Source organism: Rhinolophus sinicus, linkage group LG05, assembly GCF_036562045.2.
Source record: "Rhinolophus sinicus isolate RSC01 linkage group LG05, ASM3656204v1, whole genome shotgun sequence".
Lineage (NCBI taxonomy): Eukaryota > Metazoa > Chordata > Mammalia > Chiroptera > Rhinolophidae > Rhinolophus > Rhinolophus sinicus.
The window spans coordinates 61,719,015-61,737,667 of record NC_133755.1 but is presented as its reverse complement, the minus strand read 5'-3'; the positions used below and the strand labels follow the sequence as shown (position 1 = coordinate 61,737,667).

Here is an 18,653-nt window from a genome sequence, read left to right as displayed (position 1 = left end):
GTGAGCTGCGCCCTCTACAGCTAAGATTGTGAACAACAGCTCTTCCTGGAGCTGGGTTGCTGTGTGAAAAGAATTCTGGCCTTGGATTGGAAACAGGAGAGGCCGGTGCACAGCTGCTCCTATAATTTTTTCTTACTAAAGTGTCGTTTGGAGTGGAAAGGGAGCGACTGTATTTTGCAGGATTACTATGTGCACCAAACGAGGTGCTTTTCACAAATGTCGTCATGTAATCTTTGCAGTAACCTCTCGTGTTTGGTGTTCACATCCTTAGTATTGTTCCCCCAAATCCCTTAAGAGGGCACTAATGGAGTGCCGGCTTTTGTGGTTCCGGACTTTAAGCGAATGCACACATTGACTATTGCCCTCTTTTACAGACACAACTGCCATGCGATTTTATTTAAATGAAATAGCCTTTCGTTTATTTCTTTGGTCTATCTCAGTCAAGAGGCACTTTCAGAATTGGCAGCATAGACACAGCCGTAACGCACGAACCAATACGTTTAGGTTGAACTTAGAAAATGCTGGAACTTCACTTTTCCCATCTCGCGGGCTCCCTAGGTGGCCGGCGGCCCTGGCAGAGTTTGAGCGGGAGAATCTGGGGTCCGGGCTCCGCAGCAGCCTCCGCGCTGGGCTGACTAGAGGCAGGGTTTGGGAGGGGTCGGGCTGGGCCCCACGTGGTCGCCGCCGCCAGGTTCGCGGGGCCCCGCCGGGAGGTGGCCGCCCGAACTGCAGTGGGAGCAGGCGAGAGGCGCGGGGCAGCCGGCGAGCCCCGGCCCCCGAGCCTGACCAGCCACGGCAGGCGCCCGGCCAGTCTGCAGCGTCGCGGTCACCAACTAGCCTGGCCGGGCGGCCCCTGTCGCCTCAGTCCTCGCAGCCGCGCCCAGGCCTGGGAGACGAAGTGAGGATGAGTCCCTTGAGCTGGTGGCTGCTGCCAACCCTCTGCCTCCAGCTCACCGACGCAGCACCGCGGCGCGGCGCGCCCGCCTTCGCCGACTACGAGCTCAAGCCCCAGGTAAGGCGCGTCCGGCGCGGGTGGGCGGCTTCCTGGCACCTCCCGGATGGCTACCTTCTGAACCCCGTGAAGCACCGCGCACTCGGTCCCAGAGCCAACTCTGCGGGTGGGGCTCCACGTCCCACGGCGGGGCTTCCTTGCTCACGCATACCGCCGCGCCCCTCTTAGGAGGCAGCGCAGCCTTGCTGCCGCGTGAGACCGTGTCCCCCAGCCCTCGCCATTGGTCAGCCCAAGGGAGACCCGCCGAGGTCTCCTGGTTCTTGCCAGCCTGCGTCGGGGACATTTGGGGGACGAATCGGCCAAGACTGTGTGGGTTCCGGACTTGGGCACATTTATTATACTTTGGAACTTTGTTCCCCTCTCTTCCCCAGTGTTTAATTTCTCCTGCTCTTATCGTAATGGTGAAAACACCCTGCAACTGCTTGCGTTAACCTTCGTATTATTCAGTCCTGAGTTACAAGGGATTTTGGGCAGCCGAAGCCATTCCCCTTATTTTACCGATCTGGGAAACTGAGGCTGAGAGAGGGACCTTTGTGTTCCAGGTCACAGAGCGCATTCGCGGAGGACCACTCCTGACAGTCTCGTGTTCTCGCACAGAGCGCTTCCTTAGCTGTTCGCATCGGCGTTGTTCGGGTGAGGGCAATCGAGGCGAGGGGGGCTCAGTGAACTGCCGGGGTCCACCAGCCCTAAAGGAGCAGAAGCCAAGAGGACACAGGGCAGGTCTCGCGTCTTGGAGGCTGGACCTCTTTTGAGATGAATGTTTCCTTCTCCTGATCAATTTTCTTACGCTCGGAATTTTCTGTTGTTCTCAAGTCCCTCTAGTCTGTGCGCCGTGGAAGCTGAATTTTGTGTTTGTATCGGTGGGTCCTATCTCTGGATCTCTGGTGCTGGGGAGGGTGAGCCTAGGCTTGTCCTTCGGGTGGCTTGTGTGCACTCGGACGCCGGTGCCAGAATTCAGAGTCGGTTCATCTTCGCTGACACCTGCGTAGCATCCGGGGCCGCGTCCACCTTTGGCTACTCTGAATTTTAGTCATCGACCTAAGCGCAGCAAAGGAGAGGGTGACATAATCGAGCGGCTCCTGGCGCTTGGAGCTGGCTGGAGAGCCGCGCTGTGTCGCTACGGCGCCTGGGCCGCGGACTCTCCCTGTAGCGAGGCGGGCGGCGCGGGGGCTGGAGAGGGAAGTCCGCATCAGGGAGAGTTTCAAACTCTGCGGCGGTGTGGCCGCTGCGCGCCCAGTTACACAAAGCAGAAGTCCATCCTTTCATGTGAAAGCAGAATGTCTCACTTTTACAAAATCGATTATCAACTCGTAATTATATTACGACCAGTGAGTCTTAACAAGGTCTTTCCCTCTTCGCTTGAATCTGTCTTCATGGGTCTTTTATTTACCAGTTCTCAAACTGTTTGGTCTCAGGACCCCTCTACACCAAAAAAGTATTGAGGTCTCCAAAGAACTTTTGTTTATGTGGGTTAATGTAAATATTAGTAAAACACAAGAGTACACAAACACATGTGCCATTAACTGTCAGTGGTGATGTCACATCTGCCTGTAGCCTCCAGAAAATTGTATTTGTACACTAGTGAGAGAATGAGAGTGAAAAAGGAAAATAGTATTATGAAAATAGTTCCGACCTTACAGACCTCTTGAAAGGGTTGTAGGGACACGGACAGGTCTCTGGACCACACTGAGAATCGCTGTTCTGTTCTGTGGGCAAACTGTTCTCTCCCCTGCAGAGGTCAGAAGGCCAGTCAGTGGCAGGGCTGTATGCTTGACCTGCATGCTGTAGGGCGCTGTGGGTGAATCCCTCAGGGGGTTGGGGTCTTGAGATTGTAGAGTGAAGCTCTGGAATCCAGCCTCCAATCCAATGCGGCAGTTTACTGTAGCTTTCTGGAAGGACTGTGGCGTGAGAGCTGGATTGGTTTTCAACTTTCGTTAATCATTAGAGAGTTCTTAGCAGAAAAGTCCATCCGCCGACACTGCAGCCTTTTCTGAGCACCACATCTCTTCCTGATCGATACTCAAACAAAACTCTTGAGTTATTTACTATTCCTGCCTGCGTTCTTTTACATTTGCTGTTTCTTCTCCTGGATATCTACATGCTTGCTCCCATACTTCACCTGGTCTTTGTTCAACTATCTCTCAATGAGATCCTACCTGGTCACTTATTAAAGATTATGTCAACCCTACCCCCACTTCCCACCCTTACTGCCTTCCTCTCTGCTCTCCCTGATTTAGTTTTGTCGACAGCACCAAACTATCATCTGATACATTTTTTTATTTGTTTATTGTAACAAAAGAAATATGTAATCTTCATAAGGGTAGGGACCTTTGTTTGCTGCTGTATCCCCAGTGCCTAGAGGAGTGTGTGGTCGTAATAGATGCTCAATAAATATTTGTTGAATGAAAACGGTAAACTAAAGCCAACTTACTTTAGTATCATTCTAATTGGTCTGCTGAAGAGTGCTCTTGGAAAAGTGCAGTTATCACAGGTTCCAGGAAGCTGGGATGGGATGACCTGAGGGGTGCAGCAGCTCAGGGACTTAGCCCACATCACACAAGTTGTCATTGTGCTTCTTTGTTTCATTGTATTACACGTGTGTGTTAAAATCTCCAGTGATTCAGTTGACAGAACTTGTAGCTTCTTGTGTCTCCATCATCCATGGCCATTGTCTTTTTCTTTTAGGACGGTTGCAGCAAGGCTTAGAAGGGGCATGTTAATAGTGTTAAGTTTTATTCCCTTTAAATCATCATAATGTTAAAATACATGGCTTCCTCTAGTTGCATGTGGTGGCCACAGTGACAGTGACATGTGGTAGTAGAGCAATTTATTTTCTTTTGTGGAGACAAACAGCCCTCCTCCGAGGATGTCAGTATGAGGGAGGCCGGGCAGTTGCACCTGTAAGATCAGTGCAGCTCCCTGGGGGCCTGCCCATGTTCAGAGGCAAGGTCCGAGCTCCCTGATCAGAAGGCCTGAAGACTCTTCTGTCGGCCGCCTGGCAGGGCAGTGTCAGCAGGGTTAGTTGCTGGTGCAGAGTGGGAGACAGGATGCCCTGCCCGGTCAGAATAGGACTCCATTTATTGAAGAAGCTCTATAAGATGAGGGTTGTTTCTTTAAAAATCCTTTAAAAGCACTGACTTAAAAAAAAAAGTGGACTCCTTCTACCACTATTGTGTTATCCTGAAAACAGAGAATGGGAAAAAGTGGCAGCCTGAGGACTTAAAGATATCAGTATGGACCTATCTGGGCAGGTCATCAGGGCTCAGGAAGGGGAGCTGAATAGACCTTTCTCCATTCGGAGTCAGGTAGCACTCCTGAGCAACAGTGCAGTTACTAAGGTATTAATTGAAAAAGATATGATTCTGAATCTCCAGTAAAGTCTGTTGCATGTTAAGGCCTCATAATGCGGTGTTTGAAACCCAGGGCTCAGGAGCCAGCCTGGCTTCAAATCCTGGATCCATCTAAGCAGCCATGAGGCCTTGGGTAACATCATGAACCTATCAAGGCCCCAGTTTCTCTATCTGGAAGACACCAGTGTCTTACTTAGTTGTGTGTCCTCCTATTTCCTCTCTTCCCGTTTTCTCCTGAATGGGCACCAGGCAGGCTCTCATCTCACTATGACACCAACACTTTTCTTGTCCAGGTCCCCAGTGACCTCAGTGTTGTTTCATCTAGAAGTCAGTTCTCAAATCCTTGACTTCTTTGGCCCGCCAGCCACACCGAACGCACCTGCTTACTTTCTCCTCCTTGAAGCACTTTCCTTTGATTGGCTTTTTACTCTTCTGATTTTCCTAACAGCTGCACTGACCACTTCTCATTCTCTTTTGCTGGCTTCTTTTCTTTCTCATGACTTTGCAAGGTTAGACCATTTCTAGACCTTTTCTCTCTTATTTATGCTTAGTCCCTTGGAGAGTTCATCTAGTCCCATGGCTTTAAATAACATCTAAATAGTGACAATACCCTTCTTAATATCTGTGGCCCAGGCTTCTGTCAACTCCAGACTCATGCATCCACCTACCATCTTGATTTCCGCACTTCAATGTTTGCTAGACTGTTCAATTCAACAGGGCCAAAACCAAAATTCTGACCTTCCCCTCGAATCCTGTTCCACCCCCGTCTTCTCCATCTCAGTCAATTGCAACTTGGTCTTTTTAATTAACCAATTCAGCAAATCCTGTGGCTCTAGCTTCTAGAATCTTATTACATCTCATCAATTCTATCACCACCACTCTGTTCTCGCACTTGGATTATTTTAGCAAGTTCCTAACTGACCTTGCATCTGCCCTCATCCCTCAATAGTCTATTCATCACAGAATGATCCTGTTAACACATTAAGTCATCTCATGTCACTCCTCTCACAAAAACCTGTGCTGGCTTTCATCCTCCTCAGCATGAAAGCCCGAGCCCTTTCAGTAGCCCCCAGGCCCTGTGTGGCCTGGCCTCCCTCACCTCGCTGACCTTTGCTCTGACCTTAAAGCTTTCCTCTTTAGTCACCCCACCTCAGGGCCTTTGCACTGCCGTTCTCTCATCCCGGAGGGAATGCTCTTCTCTTAGATATCTCCCTGGTTTGCCCTCTCACCTCCTTCATGGCAAGGCTTAAATGTCTTAGCAGACATTCAGTGACTTTCCTGATCATCCTATTTAAGACCACATCCGGTTTCCCCCAGCACTCCCTGCTCCCTTTTCCTCTTTCACGTTCTCCACAGCAGTTATCACTACCAGACCCGACGCAGGGAACTGTTTCATTCACTGCTGTATTCCTAGTGTCCTAAAATACACCAGTGCCCAGTGCTTAGAACAGTGCCTGGCACATGGTAGGCATAGCATAAATATGGAACAAATGAGTAGTGAATGAATGCAGTAGGACAATCCACGTGCAATGCTGGCACATAGTGAACATTCAATAATAGCCAGCTGCTCTTAGCATCACTATTGTTATCACATGGCTGGATGCCACAACATGAGCCTTGTGTTATTTTTTTAATCTGAGCAATTTTCATTGAATAGATAATACTGTGACCCTATTTCTAGACTAATAATAATTGAAAAGGCAACGATAAAATAAAAATGGGTGTATATATAGTTGAACAGACTTTGTTTAAATAGAAGTGCAGCTATTTTGAGGTAGGATGGGACTTTAGGGAGATTACATGAATTGGGTAAGAATAAACCAAAAACAACCCAAAATTTGCAGTGTTCCCCGTGTTCCTCTCCCTCCTTCATAGACCCCATGATCTTGCCGTATGGGTTTGGTTTTCCTGGGAACATATTTGTTTAATATTATGGTCTTCTGATAGATGACAGTGAATTAGGTGCCCATGGATTTAATAATAACATTTTGACCCTTTTGCCGTGTCTCACAGTAGGAAACAGTGTAGGAGTTTTTTTGTGGACTGTGTGGGACTTGTGCGACCAGATTTCTTATGTAAGTCAGTGTGCTTAGTTGTATCATCATCTCGGAACCCTTTGATTATCAACTCTTCCCCCTAAAATGAACAAATGACTAAACTAAACCTATGCTTGGAAGGCCACCTCTAGCAAACCAGTTGCATTTATAGGTAATTATTTTGTTACCTGTTTGAAATTAACCAAAGCTGTAACTGTCAATCTCAGCTATTATTAGCATCTAGTTAGCTATGCAGTGTTTTTCTATAGCTTGATCTAATTCTAACCAACAGTGAGACATTTGATTGCTTAATCAGCCTGGGCAACCATTCTTTGGTATATGTGCAGTTTCCATTTGGCTTTTTGAAGTATTTAAATAACCTTGGAGACCCTCATTACTCCATAAGAGGATGTCTGAGGACTGGCTGGAGACCTTGTACGTGATTCTTCTCTTAATATTTACTTAACCATGAATAGGTTTTAAAATACATTGTTTTCATTTGTTCATTCATTTAACAATTACCTGTCTAATTTGTTTATTATCCTAACCTACGACGGGTTGTTATCTAACTTCTACAGATGAGGAAACTGAGGTATAGAAAAATGAAGTGGCTTTAAAAATTCTCAATGGGGTAGCTGAGACAGAAGCAGAATTTAGGCTTTTTTTGCTCAATTAGTGCACTCATGAAAAGGTGGGTGTGTGGAAAGGTGGGTGTGTGAGCAGAATTGTAATTTAAATACTTTCAAAAACAAGGTCATAGGCAGGGGGTAGTGAGATATATTCGGCTTGGTTTGCAGGGCATTTAAGAAAATTGAGGCAACATTTTTCAATTGGAAGATTTTATTTAAAGTTAGAATTTCCAGTTTTTTTTGACAAGTCCATTCTGGAGCACAGGCCTGTTCCTGTGTGGACAGCACTGGCTTTGGCTTTTTGGCCAGTATCCTTTATTGAGAGGTGTGGACTCCTTTGCTGCTGACTTTCCCCCACCGTTTCTCACTCCCTGCCCATATGTTTGTCTGCCTGCCTCTGACCTTATCTGAGTGGTGAGAGGGTGTGTTTGTGGGGATGTTTTTGTGGAAGGTGGCAAGAAGGCAGGTGGAACAGAGAGGGTTGAAGGCTGTGAGAATAGGGCCCCTGCTTTAAGCTTTACATTTTGAGATTCTATGTGATATTTCCTTTGAAAACAGGTGGCTGCTGCTTGAATAATAACACACAAACACAAATGCAGTCCATCCTCATTATTTGTAGATCCCATATTTGTGAATTTGCCTACTTGTTAAAATTGATTTGTAACCCCTGCACTTACAGTGCTTTCACCGTCATTTGCAGACATGGCCACCACTGAGAAAAATTTGAGTTGCCCGATGCACACACATTTCCAGCTGAGGTTGAATAAGTTGATGCTCTGTCTTGTCATTTTGGCTCTCAAACAAGTAAACAAGTGTCACTTTTGTGGTCTACTTAGTGCCACCTTTTTGCATTTTTGTGCTTTTGTAGGTGATTTCACTGTTTCAAATGGCCACACGTGTAGTGCTGAGGGGCTGCATGGTTCCTAAGCACAAGGCTGTGATGTGCCTTATCGAGAAAAGATGTGTTAGATGAGCTTCATTCAGGCATGAGTTAAACAACGTTGTTGGCTGTGAGTTCAGTGTTCATGAATCAACATTACATAAGGTGTCTTTCAACAGAAACACACATGAAGCAAGGTTATGTATTGATTTGTTGATGAAAACGTCACCAGTAGCTTGCAGGAACCTAATCCTGTATTTCCCCTAGGAGCAGTGGTCCGTGTTCGGTAGTCAGTGTTTGGTGATTTTATAGAGCATAACTAAAACAATGAGGATTGATTATAAGTTGAAAACCCACAATCCAGGAAAGCATGTTACTTAAAAGGCTGCTGAAATTAAAGCCTTTTGTAAATAGAATGCCTTCCAAATATTTCCTATAATCCTGGATATTCACATTTCTGGGTTGTTTGTTTTGTAGTTCACCTCATGAATATACCTGACCTTTGCACTGAACTCCTTGAGGGCTACCTCGTACATTTCTTTGTACAGTGTATCTTAATAAATGGGCACTTAATAAATGGGTGTTGAGACTGAGAGGCACTCGGGGTCAAAGGGCACAATGGCCTGGCTTTGGGTGGATGTGTACCATGGCTCAGCCTGTAAAACTGCCGGGAGAGAAACTGTGGAACACCATTGTCACAAGGGGTCTCTGGTTCTGCTCCCTGCATAAGAATGCAGGATATGGTGAGGTCAAAAAGGAACACCCATGGAGCCATAGATAGGGGGGTCATACCCCTATATTCTCACTGGCGGCTTTTCGAGACACAAAAGCAAATATCCGCTAGTACCCCAACAAGGGGTCTGCCTGTACCCCAGTCTCTTTGGCAGCTGGGTGAGACACAGGGAGTAGGATCCACATGAGCTGCAATCCGCCATCTGCTTCTTTGCCAACTAACCAACCTTACTTGCTAACTGCAATCCGTGCTTGCTAGCTCAGCCACGGCAGTTATATCAGTGGCTGATGGCTAACTGCTTACAGCTGATGGCCAACTAGTCACAGCTGACGGCCATCTACTACCAGAGCCAGCACCTTTCCACGTGAGGTTGCGAGCCTGGAAACTGCTCTCTGGGACTCTGTCCCCACAACCATACAGTTTTCTGCTATTGAACCAGAGGCTTTTGTAAGAAAGAAATGCTATAGGGTAACACATGTCCTAATGGGACAGGTGCAAACTGTGAAATCAGGGACTCATTAGCACCATGATGTCAGCCTTGGCTGCGCATTGGAATCACCAGGGGAGTTTTAAAAATATCACCTCTGATTCCACCTCCAGAGATCCTGATGTGACTGGTCTGAGGTGGTGTGGGGACAGAGCCCCAGAAAGTAGTTTACAGGCTCTCAGCGTCACGTGGAAGGGTGCTGGCTCAGGTGGTGAATGGCCGTCGGCTGTGGCTGATTGGCCGTGGGCTGTGGCCGGTTAGCCGATTGGCCGCTGGTATAACTGCTGCGGCCACGGAGGACTGCCGAGGAGCGGAAGAGCAGAGCGGAAGAGAGAGGAACAGAGGAGAGAGTGGAGAAGAGTCGTCGGTCGGTCGGTTGGCAGGGAAAAGCGGACGGCAGGTCAGCGTCCGGTAGGCCCAGCCTCCAGTGAGACAGTGGTGGTATGGCTCCCCTACCTATGGCTCCGTGGGTGTTCCTTTTCGGCCTCACCATATCCTGCGTTCTTGTGTGGGGAGCGGGAGCAGAGACCCCGCAGGCCACCCCGCCTGAAAGATGGTGCGGCGAGAAGGCCTCCGCGCACGACAAATGGCACGACAAATGGCACAGCGAGCAGGGTATGGTGTCGGCTGAAACTCTCCAGAATGTACTGGAGCAGTTTACATGTATAAAAGCTCAGCTTCGTAAGCAGAGTGCGGTGCCGGCCAAAACCTACCGAAGCATGGTGGAGCGGTTTGTTCGTGTGAGAGCCCAGCTTCGGGAGGCCCATGAGGAGCGACACCGGGAACGGGAGGCGCGGTCTGCCTGGGAGACTCGAGCCTCCAGCTGGCACACCACCTTCTTGGGCATAGAAGGCGGTGTCCTCCTTTTGTTGATCTGCTGCGGCCTTAGGATCCGAAGCTTGTGGATAGCTTACAAGGAGGCCTCCACCCACTCAGACACCTGGCACGGTGAGCAAGATTCCGACCAGGTAGGAATGGCGTCTGACTCTGGGCAGGAGGATGTATGGCCCCCACACAGTATATGGTGTTCGGTGGCCACTGTTCTCAAGAGTTGGACCCCCAAGGAGGGGTGGGAGGACATGGACGGCTCTCCGGCCAGCGTGGAGAGGGCCCTGCAGGCTCTGGCTGAGCAGTTGCCGGAGGAGGAGAAGGCTACAGCCGGCTGCGTGGCTGGATGTTCCTCAAGGCCTTGAGTCTCAACACGGAAAATGGGCTGAATGAAGTGGCCCGGGTGCCGAACCAGGTGTCCCAGTTGGAAGCGCTGGAAGCCCAGGTCCGCCTGTTAGAACAGGGGCCCCAAGGTGGAGACTCTGAGGCAGAGGCGGAGGAAGCAAGTGGAGACAATGTAGCTCCCAACCCCCAAGCCCGGCCAATCTTGTAGCAAAGGGTAAAACGTGAGCAACCTTTGGGCCCTGGGGGCATTGCTGCCGGCAACCCAGCTGTGACTGAGTTCACAACCTACACCCCATACACTCCCACTGAGTTGCAGGAGCTAGGGAGGCAGTACAGACAGCGCCCTGGAGAGCCAGTCTCGGCTTGGCTGTTACGTTTATGGGATGAGGGAGCAGACAGCATTCTCTGCTCCCCAGGCGAGATGGAAAAGCTAGCCTTCGTGACAGTGCATCCGTCCCTGCGACAGAGGTTACAAAACTGCCATAGATTGGCCAACAACCAGGGCAACCACTCTCTAATGCAGTGGCTCACGGCTGCGGTACGCACCGTATGGGAACAGGCTGGCGAGCTGCCAGACAGTGTGAGTCAATGGCAGTCATATACAGAACTTACGCAAACAATCCGTGAAATGGGTATGAGACATGCTATTTTTAACCTCAACATGCAGGGCCCAGATGACGAGCTTTTTACTGCCAGCATGAGAGATCTGGTTTTGGATACTGCACCTGCGAGTGCTTTTAGATCCTTGGTTGCTATTCTTACACCGTATGTAGGGCGGCGGATCCATGAAGTTACAACTGCCATGGCCACCCTAGGGGATGTAGAAAGCCGGAGGCGAAGGAAGTTAAGACAGGAGGTCTGCACAGTTGAAACCTGGAAGCCCAAAGCAAAGGTAAAGGGGCGAGGTCGCGGGCCTCAGAGAGTAACACGCGCACAGATGTGGCGTGATCTCGTGGCAGCAGGGGTCGATAGGAAGAAAATAGACCAGCAACCCAACACACTCCTGCTGGAACTTTGGAAACAGTTGTGTCCGGAACAACAATTCCGGAGAAACATAAAGGAGGAGTCTGGGAAAGCGCGACCTGTGTCCCTCCAGGACTTCATGCAGCCGCTTGAGGCTGACCCCTTGCAGCTTGATTAGGGGTGGGGCCAAGGTACCCGGTCAGAAGGGACGAGCAGGGACCGGAGGCCCCACATGGAACTGTCCATACATTGGTCCCCTTCAAATGTGCAGAGGGTTTTGGCTCTAGTTGACACTGGCGCCGACTGAAGTCTCATTTATGGGAATCCAGAACTGTTCCCTGGACCAGCAATCTGCATTGATGGCTACGGGGGAAAAACTGTGACTGTGAAAGCCGTTTCCTTACCACTGGGTATAGGAAGGCTTCCTCCTCGTACCTACAAGGTTTATGTCTCCCCCGTTCCGGAATATATTCCAGGGGTGGACGTGCTACATGGCCTCAGCTTACAGACATCGGTAGGAGAGTTCCGTCTCCGGATCCAGGTGGTGAAAGCGGTGACACGCGGGCATGCTCACCACCCTCCTCAAGTGTTGCCACAGCCCTGGCGCGTGGTTACAGTGCGACAGTACCGCCTGCCAGGAGGACAGGAGGAGATTGGTCGTACAATATTGGAATTGGAAAAGGCACATATTGTGAGGCCAACGCACAGTCCCTTTAACTCCCCAGTATGGCCTGTCAAGAAGCCAGATGGGACCTGGTGAATGACTGTGGACTATAGGGAGTTAAATAAGGTGACGCCACCCTTGCACGCTGCAGTGCCTTCAATTCATGATTTAATGGATCATCTGACTGTCCGCCTGGGGACATATCACTATGTAGTGGACTTGGCCCTGGCAGGTCAAAAGCCCCCACTGTCGATGGTTGGGTCTGATAGCCCCATGGGGGGCTGGTTTGACTCATGATTTGCAAGTGACGCCAGGGGTGGTGGCTGAGTGGCCACCGCAAGTGACTGTAGTATACAGAGGTCCCGATACTGGGATGATTTTGCGAGGAAACTGTGCTCTCACTATGGCCTATTATGGGATCCCCTGTTCTGTTACATGTTGAAACTATGCAAGGGACCCCAAGTACTGCCATAAAGGTCTGGTACCACAAACTGGGAAAGGTGCCAGTGGCAGCGACCCTCCTTTCCCAGGACAAAAAGCTAGCATGTATCCTCCCAGATGGAAGGGATTTGCCATTGTTGGTTCCTAAGACTACTGTTTCTTTTTGTCCGTAGGTGTCAGTAGGCTAATACGGCACAGGGACCCTCGTGGAAGATGCTTGTCGCATAGATTGTGAGCGAGACCCTGTAGGGGTGGAGTGTGGGGACAGAGCCCCAGAAAGTAGTTTACAGGCTCTCGGCCTCACGTGGAAGGGTGCTGGCTCGGGTGGTGAATGGCCGTTGGCTGTGGCTGATTGGCCGTCGGCTGTGGCCGGTTAGCCGATTGGCCGCTGGTATAACTGCTGCGGCCATGGAGGATTGCCGAGGAGCGGAAGAGCAGAGCAGAAGAGAGAGGAACAGAGGAGAGAGTGGAGAAGAGTCGTCGGTCGGTCGGTCGGTTGGCAGGGAAAAGCAGACGGCAGGTCAGCGTCCGGTAGGCCCAGCCTCCAGTGAGACCGTGGTGGTATGGCTCCTCTACCTATGGCTCCGTGGGTGTTCCTTTTCGGCCTCACCATATCCTGCGTTCTTGTGTGGGGAGCGGGAGCAGAGACCCCGCAGGCCGCCCCGCCTGAAAGATGGTGCGGCGAGAAGGCCTCAGCGCACGACAAATGGCACGACAAATGGCGCAGCGAGCAGGATCTCCCGCACGACAGGTGGGAAACCCAGATATTGGACTTTTGAAAGCTTTGCAGGTGATTCCATGCACAGCCAGAGTTGAGAGCCTCTGCTTTTGGAAATGTTGGATTTGAGATCTCAAGAAGCAAAGACCATCAGGTCTGCCTCGGAGGTAACAGTGGGCTGCTCAGGTGTCCCTTACCTGTACCAGGTGCATCCTTGGAGTCCCTTGAGAAGCCCCTCTTTAACTCCTGCCCAGTTCATTGCTAGGGCAGGTATGGGGCAAACTCAAATATTGCTATTGCTATTGCTTTCTTGTTTTTAATGAACATTTTGATTGAAAAGGGGAAAAGGAGGCTGAAATGCAGGCTGCACTGAGGACTCCTGCTCCTAGCAGGTGACTCTACCTGGACTCAAAACTCTGAGTCATATTTTAGTAATTTTGTTTCTGCAATGTGATGTCTCTCCAATTTATTTTCTCCTCTTAGGCGCCTAAGCCTCCATATCATGCCTTGATATTGTCTCCTTTTCTTTTAGCAAAATGAATTGTATTCCTTCTTGTGGACCATAAAGAGAGACCTCCGTCTATTTCTTTGGCACAATCCATGTCCCGTACACCCAGGTTTGGGACTTTATCCTCGACAATCCCAAGGAGGCTTTTCAGTACAGCAGCATCGTGTACTTCGAGCTGGACCTCACGGACCCCTACACAGTCTCGGCCCTCACTCGTTGTCAGATGCTGCCGCAGAGTGAGAACCTCCAGTACATGTTTCCTAGGGACATCTACTGCCACCACCTAGAGTATGTCAAACTCATGATGCCTTCGTGGATGACCCCAGACCAGTGTGATAAGGGTCTCTATGCAGACTACCTCTTTAATGCCATCGCCAGTAATTGGGAGCATACGAGGCCCATCTGGGTCATGCTCATGGTCAACTCCCTGACCAAAATGGACATTAAGTCCCGTGGGGTCCCTGTCTTAGACCTATACCTTGCCCAGGAGACCGAGAGGCTGAGGAAACAGATTGGGGTGGTGGAAAAGGCGGAAGAGCAGAGCCATCCATTGAATGGGCTGAATTTTTCACAGGTAAGACCCTTTTTTTTTCAATTTTAAAAATTTTAAGCATGTTTTCCAGGACCCATCAGCTCCAAGTCAAGTAGTTGTTTCAATCTAGTGGAGGGTGCAGCTCACAGTAGCCCATGTGGAGATCAAACCGGCAACCTTGTTGTTAAGAGCACCGTGCTCTCACCAAGTCAGCTAACCAGCCACCCAGATAAGGCCCTTTTTGCATGATGGAGTTGCATTTGATTGTGTGAGTCAATCTCTGCTGAATTACAATATAGAAGATGGACCAGGAGCTCCGTTTGTCTAAAAAATGTCTTTGCTTGAGAATATTATTCTGCGGATTAAAAAGTAAGCCTGGTAGTCAGTTATATCACTTATTTGTGTATTACCAAGAGAGAAAACTTATTTTTTCTTGTCATCCCAACAAGTATTGCATGGTTTTGTTGTTTGTTTTAATTCAGGTCATTCATTAAGAAGTTGTTTTGAGAGGATGTGGAAAATGTGAATGCCATACTGGCTGTCACAAGGTATGGCCCAGTTTGAAAATGATACTGCCCATGGCTGTTTTAGGTAACATCAATCTCTTTGAGATCATTGCTGTTTCTCTTCAGGACATTCCTTCCAGGACATTCTTTTCCAAGGCAGAGGTATGCTCCTCTTACGTATAGATCCTACCTCAGGGTACTGGAATTTAGGTTGATGTTCAAGAACTTCTCCACCTCTCATAAGGCAAGTAATACTTTATCAAAGTGCCATTGTTTAATTGTTTTTGTGCAATTTGTTATTGATATTTTAAAGTGCACTAGATACCTCTGGGGACCAATAGGAATTTGGCAATATGAAATAAGCATTCTTGTTTTGCAGATATTCTCAGTGGTTGGCCTTGGGATGTTAGTCCTCAGAATAAAACCCAACTATCTAGGCCTTAGCAGATCTGGAAATGTTGAACTCAGATTGGTATTTAAAGGGTTTAAGGGCATTCAACAATCTAAAAATTGTGTTGGTGAATTGATAGTGAAATTTTTAGGGAACTTACCTTGCTAAAATTCTATAATATTAATGAATATTCAAATGCTAAAATATAGTATTTGTTTGACACATTGAGGTTTATAGACAAGATAAGAGACCACTAATTGTTTACATTGATACCCTGGGGGAGTTTTCTTGCATTATTTTGGGAACCCAAAGAGCCGCTATTCTAACTTGTTCAATGCCTGTATTGAATACAATGTTTTGTAAAAGAAAAGTACTTGGATTTAAAGGCTCAATGATTTTGACTTTACAGGTTTCAAATTTGTGAGCATTTTTACCTGAGCCATGTTTTCTTTTATACTTCTGATTGAGAGAGAAAAAAAGCCTTGAAGTAAAATATCTTTTGAAGCAAGATATCTTTGAAAGAAAGTGTGTAGCACTGTCTCTTAAGATAATACATTTAAGAGACATTTTAGAGCACCGTAGTTATACACTATAGTGTCATGTTGATTTCATGATAGATTTTTTTTTTTTCCCCTCTCTTCTTCTGCCTCCCCCCGCCCCACTCGGGTTCAAGCCGTTGTTTCTCAGTCTAGTTGTGTAGGACACAGCTCACTGGCCCATGCTGCTATTATGAGCCAATCCAAGAACATGTTATCCTCTCCATTTATTTTAATCCTCTTTTTTATATTGTAGAGTTCTTGATCTAGATTTTGCTCAATTCATAAGTTTATTCATTGTTTTTAATATAAATTTTGCTGGTGTAAAGAGTCTTTTCTCATTATATTTCTCATCTGATTACTAAGTTTTATATATTAATTTAACCATTTAATTGAAATCATGTATTCTAACAATGTTAGTTTATTCTCTTGCTTTCTTAGTGACCAGACATAAATAACTATAACAAAATAATGATTTTGTCTTCACCTTTCCACAGTATGTCTCATTTCTTTTTCTTGCCCTTGCGTGATGGTTAGGATACTTAGAACAGCTTTAAGTAGTAGTGGTAAGAAAGGGCATCCTTCTTTTCCCTAACTGGAATGAGAATTCCTTTGATATCTTTTTTTTTTTTTAAAGATTTTATTGGGGAAGGGGAACAGGACTTTATTGGGGTACAGTGTGTACTGCCAGGACTTTTTTTCCAAGTCAAGTTGTTGTCCTTTCAATCTTAGTTGTGGAGGGTGCTGTTCAGCTTCAAGTTGTTGTCCTTTTCAGTCTTAGTTGTGGAGGGCACAGCTCAGCTCCAGGTCCAGTTGCTGTTGCTAGTTGCAGGGGGTGCAGCCCACCATCCCTTGCGGGAGTCGAACTGGCAATCTTGTGGTTGAGAGGATGCGCTCCAACCAACTGAGCCATCTGGGAGCTCAGCGGCAGCTCAGCTCAAGGTGCCGTGTTCAATCTTAGTTGCAGGATGCGCTGCCCACCATCCCTTGCGGGACTCGAGGAATCGAACTGGCAACCTTGTGGTTGAGAGCCCACTGGCCCATGTAGGAATCGAACCGGCAGCCTTCGGAGTTAGGAGCACAGAGCTCTAACCGCCTGAGCCACTGCGCCGTTCCCAATATTAATTTTTATAGGTTTAATTTAATTGCATTTATTAGAATTCTAAACCTTTAAAAACCTTAATTAGTTAAAACTAAGAAGTAAGCAATTATGAACTATTACACCAGTATTCTTTAAATGTATACATTTATGAACACATTTAATAATTTCTAGAAATTTTCTCATAGCACAATTTTTTTTTTAAAGTTTACAGTTTTTTTTTTTTTTTTTAATTTTTTTTTTTAAATTGGGGAACAGTGTGTTTCTCCAGGGCTCATCAGCTCCAAGTCATTGTCCTTCAGTCTACTTGTGGAGGGCACCGCTCAGCTCCAAGTCCAGTTGCCGTTTTCAATCTTTAGTTGCAGGGGGTGCAGCCCATCATCCCATGTAGGAATTGAACCAGCAGCCTTGTTGTTGAGAGCTCACGCTCTAACCAACTGAGCCATCCGACCGCCCCTACAATTTTTTTTAATGTGGCACAAGACATGTTTACTAACTGACCCAAATATCTTTAGTTTTTCTATAATAAGCAAAAAGTAGATAAACCTTTGCTCAATAATTAATGTTTCATTATTTTATCTTTATAAAATGGTCTACTTGGAAATGGTCTAGACATTCCATGAATAGCCATCATTTAATTTATTTAGCAAAACTTTAAAGTTTCAAGTTATCAAAGAGATTTAGGAAACCATTTTTAACAATATAATTATTGCTAAGGAGTTCATGTGAAAAGAAGCCTTTTATCCTACCGTATTCCCCCAAAATAAGACCTAACCAGAAAATAAGCCCTAGCATGATTTTTCAGGATGACATCTCCTGAATATAAGCCCTAATGCATCTTTTGGAGCAAAAATTAGTATAAGACCTAGCCTTATTTTCAGGGAAACATGGTACTTACATTTAATTAATTTACTTGTTCCTAATAATTACATTTAGATTACTTATGAAAATTTTATCATACCAAGTTGGTTTTCTTGCTGACAAATTTTGCAGCAGAGATAACGTGCACTTACTTGACTAATAAACCCAAGTAGAATAAAAATATTGTTTAATACAGATTATTTTACAGATATGCCTGTTTAACCAAAGCAAATTCAAACCACCTTTAATAGCAAATATTTTCCCAGATCATGTGATTCTGAAAAGTATTTGGATTAGTTTCTGTTCTTTTTTTGAGAATTCTCATATAAGCACTTGTTTAATGTTTAAGCCAATTTAATAGAGCTCCTTTTTTCCCCCATAAATAACAATACCATCCAGAAGTAGAAAAATACCATAAAACACACTTGAACAGACAAACAAATATGAACAGAAAACTCCTAGCCTTCATTAAAAAATTATTGCCATAGGATGGATAAGATAATGTAAAGGAACAGTTGGTTTCAAACTGTGTTTCTGGCAGAATAAATTAAACTTACCTATTTAGATGGCGAAAGCCTTTTCTTACTAATATTTGTGAAGAAAGCACTTAAGATTTGTATTTGTCCTTGGCGAAGGAGTTTGGGAGCCATAGAAGCAGTTTGTGCTTTCAGAAACACCCTAGTTTCCCTTTTTTTCCTTCAGTCTTAGGAAATGGGGATGATGAAGACAGGTGGGCTTCTAGAGGGGCATTTCTGATTTCACAAAGATTTGCAAGGTAACCAACCGTTGCTCTCAAAATTAGGGTTGAAACTTAAGTGACATCCTAGGTTGACTTACATGTCTAACTACATAACCTCTAATTTGCTTCTTTTCCTCTGGGTGTATAGTTTTATTTTAGCTTAGGGAGGGGGCTCAAAAAAAAAATTCCTATCAGGCTCTGACATTAGGTTCCAATTTGGCCCAATTTCTGATCATAAAGTTATTAAATCCTTTCAAATATCTTGTCAGGTTTCAGCTGGGACAAACAGTAGATATTTCTGGCATTATTAAACAATTCCATGGACTGAAGAGGGCACAAAAACGTTACTACTTTGTAGAGTCTTTCCCACTGTTAGTCACAAGAAAGAACTGAGC

General features: G+C 46.6%; 1 protein-coding gene across 1 annotated transcript in view; it reads left to right on the top strand.

Moving 5' to 3' along the window:
* Nucleotides 1–318: 318 nt before the first annotated feature.
* The window catches only part of TRABD2A (TraB domain containing 2A), a 66,125-nt gene continuing 47,790 nt past the window's right edge, over nucleotides 319–18,653 (top strand). Inside the window, 3 exon segments of the mRNA XM_074333914.1 lie at nucleotides 319–1,012; nucleotides 13,619–13,659; nucleotides 13,661–14,168. Of these exon segments, the coding sequence (XP_074190015.1) occupies nucleotides 386–1,012; nucleotides 13,619–13,659; nucleotides 13,661–14,168 (1,176 nt within the window). The 5' untranslated portion in view covers nucleotides 319–385.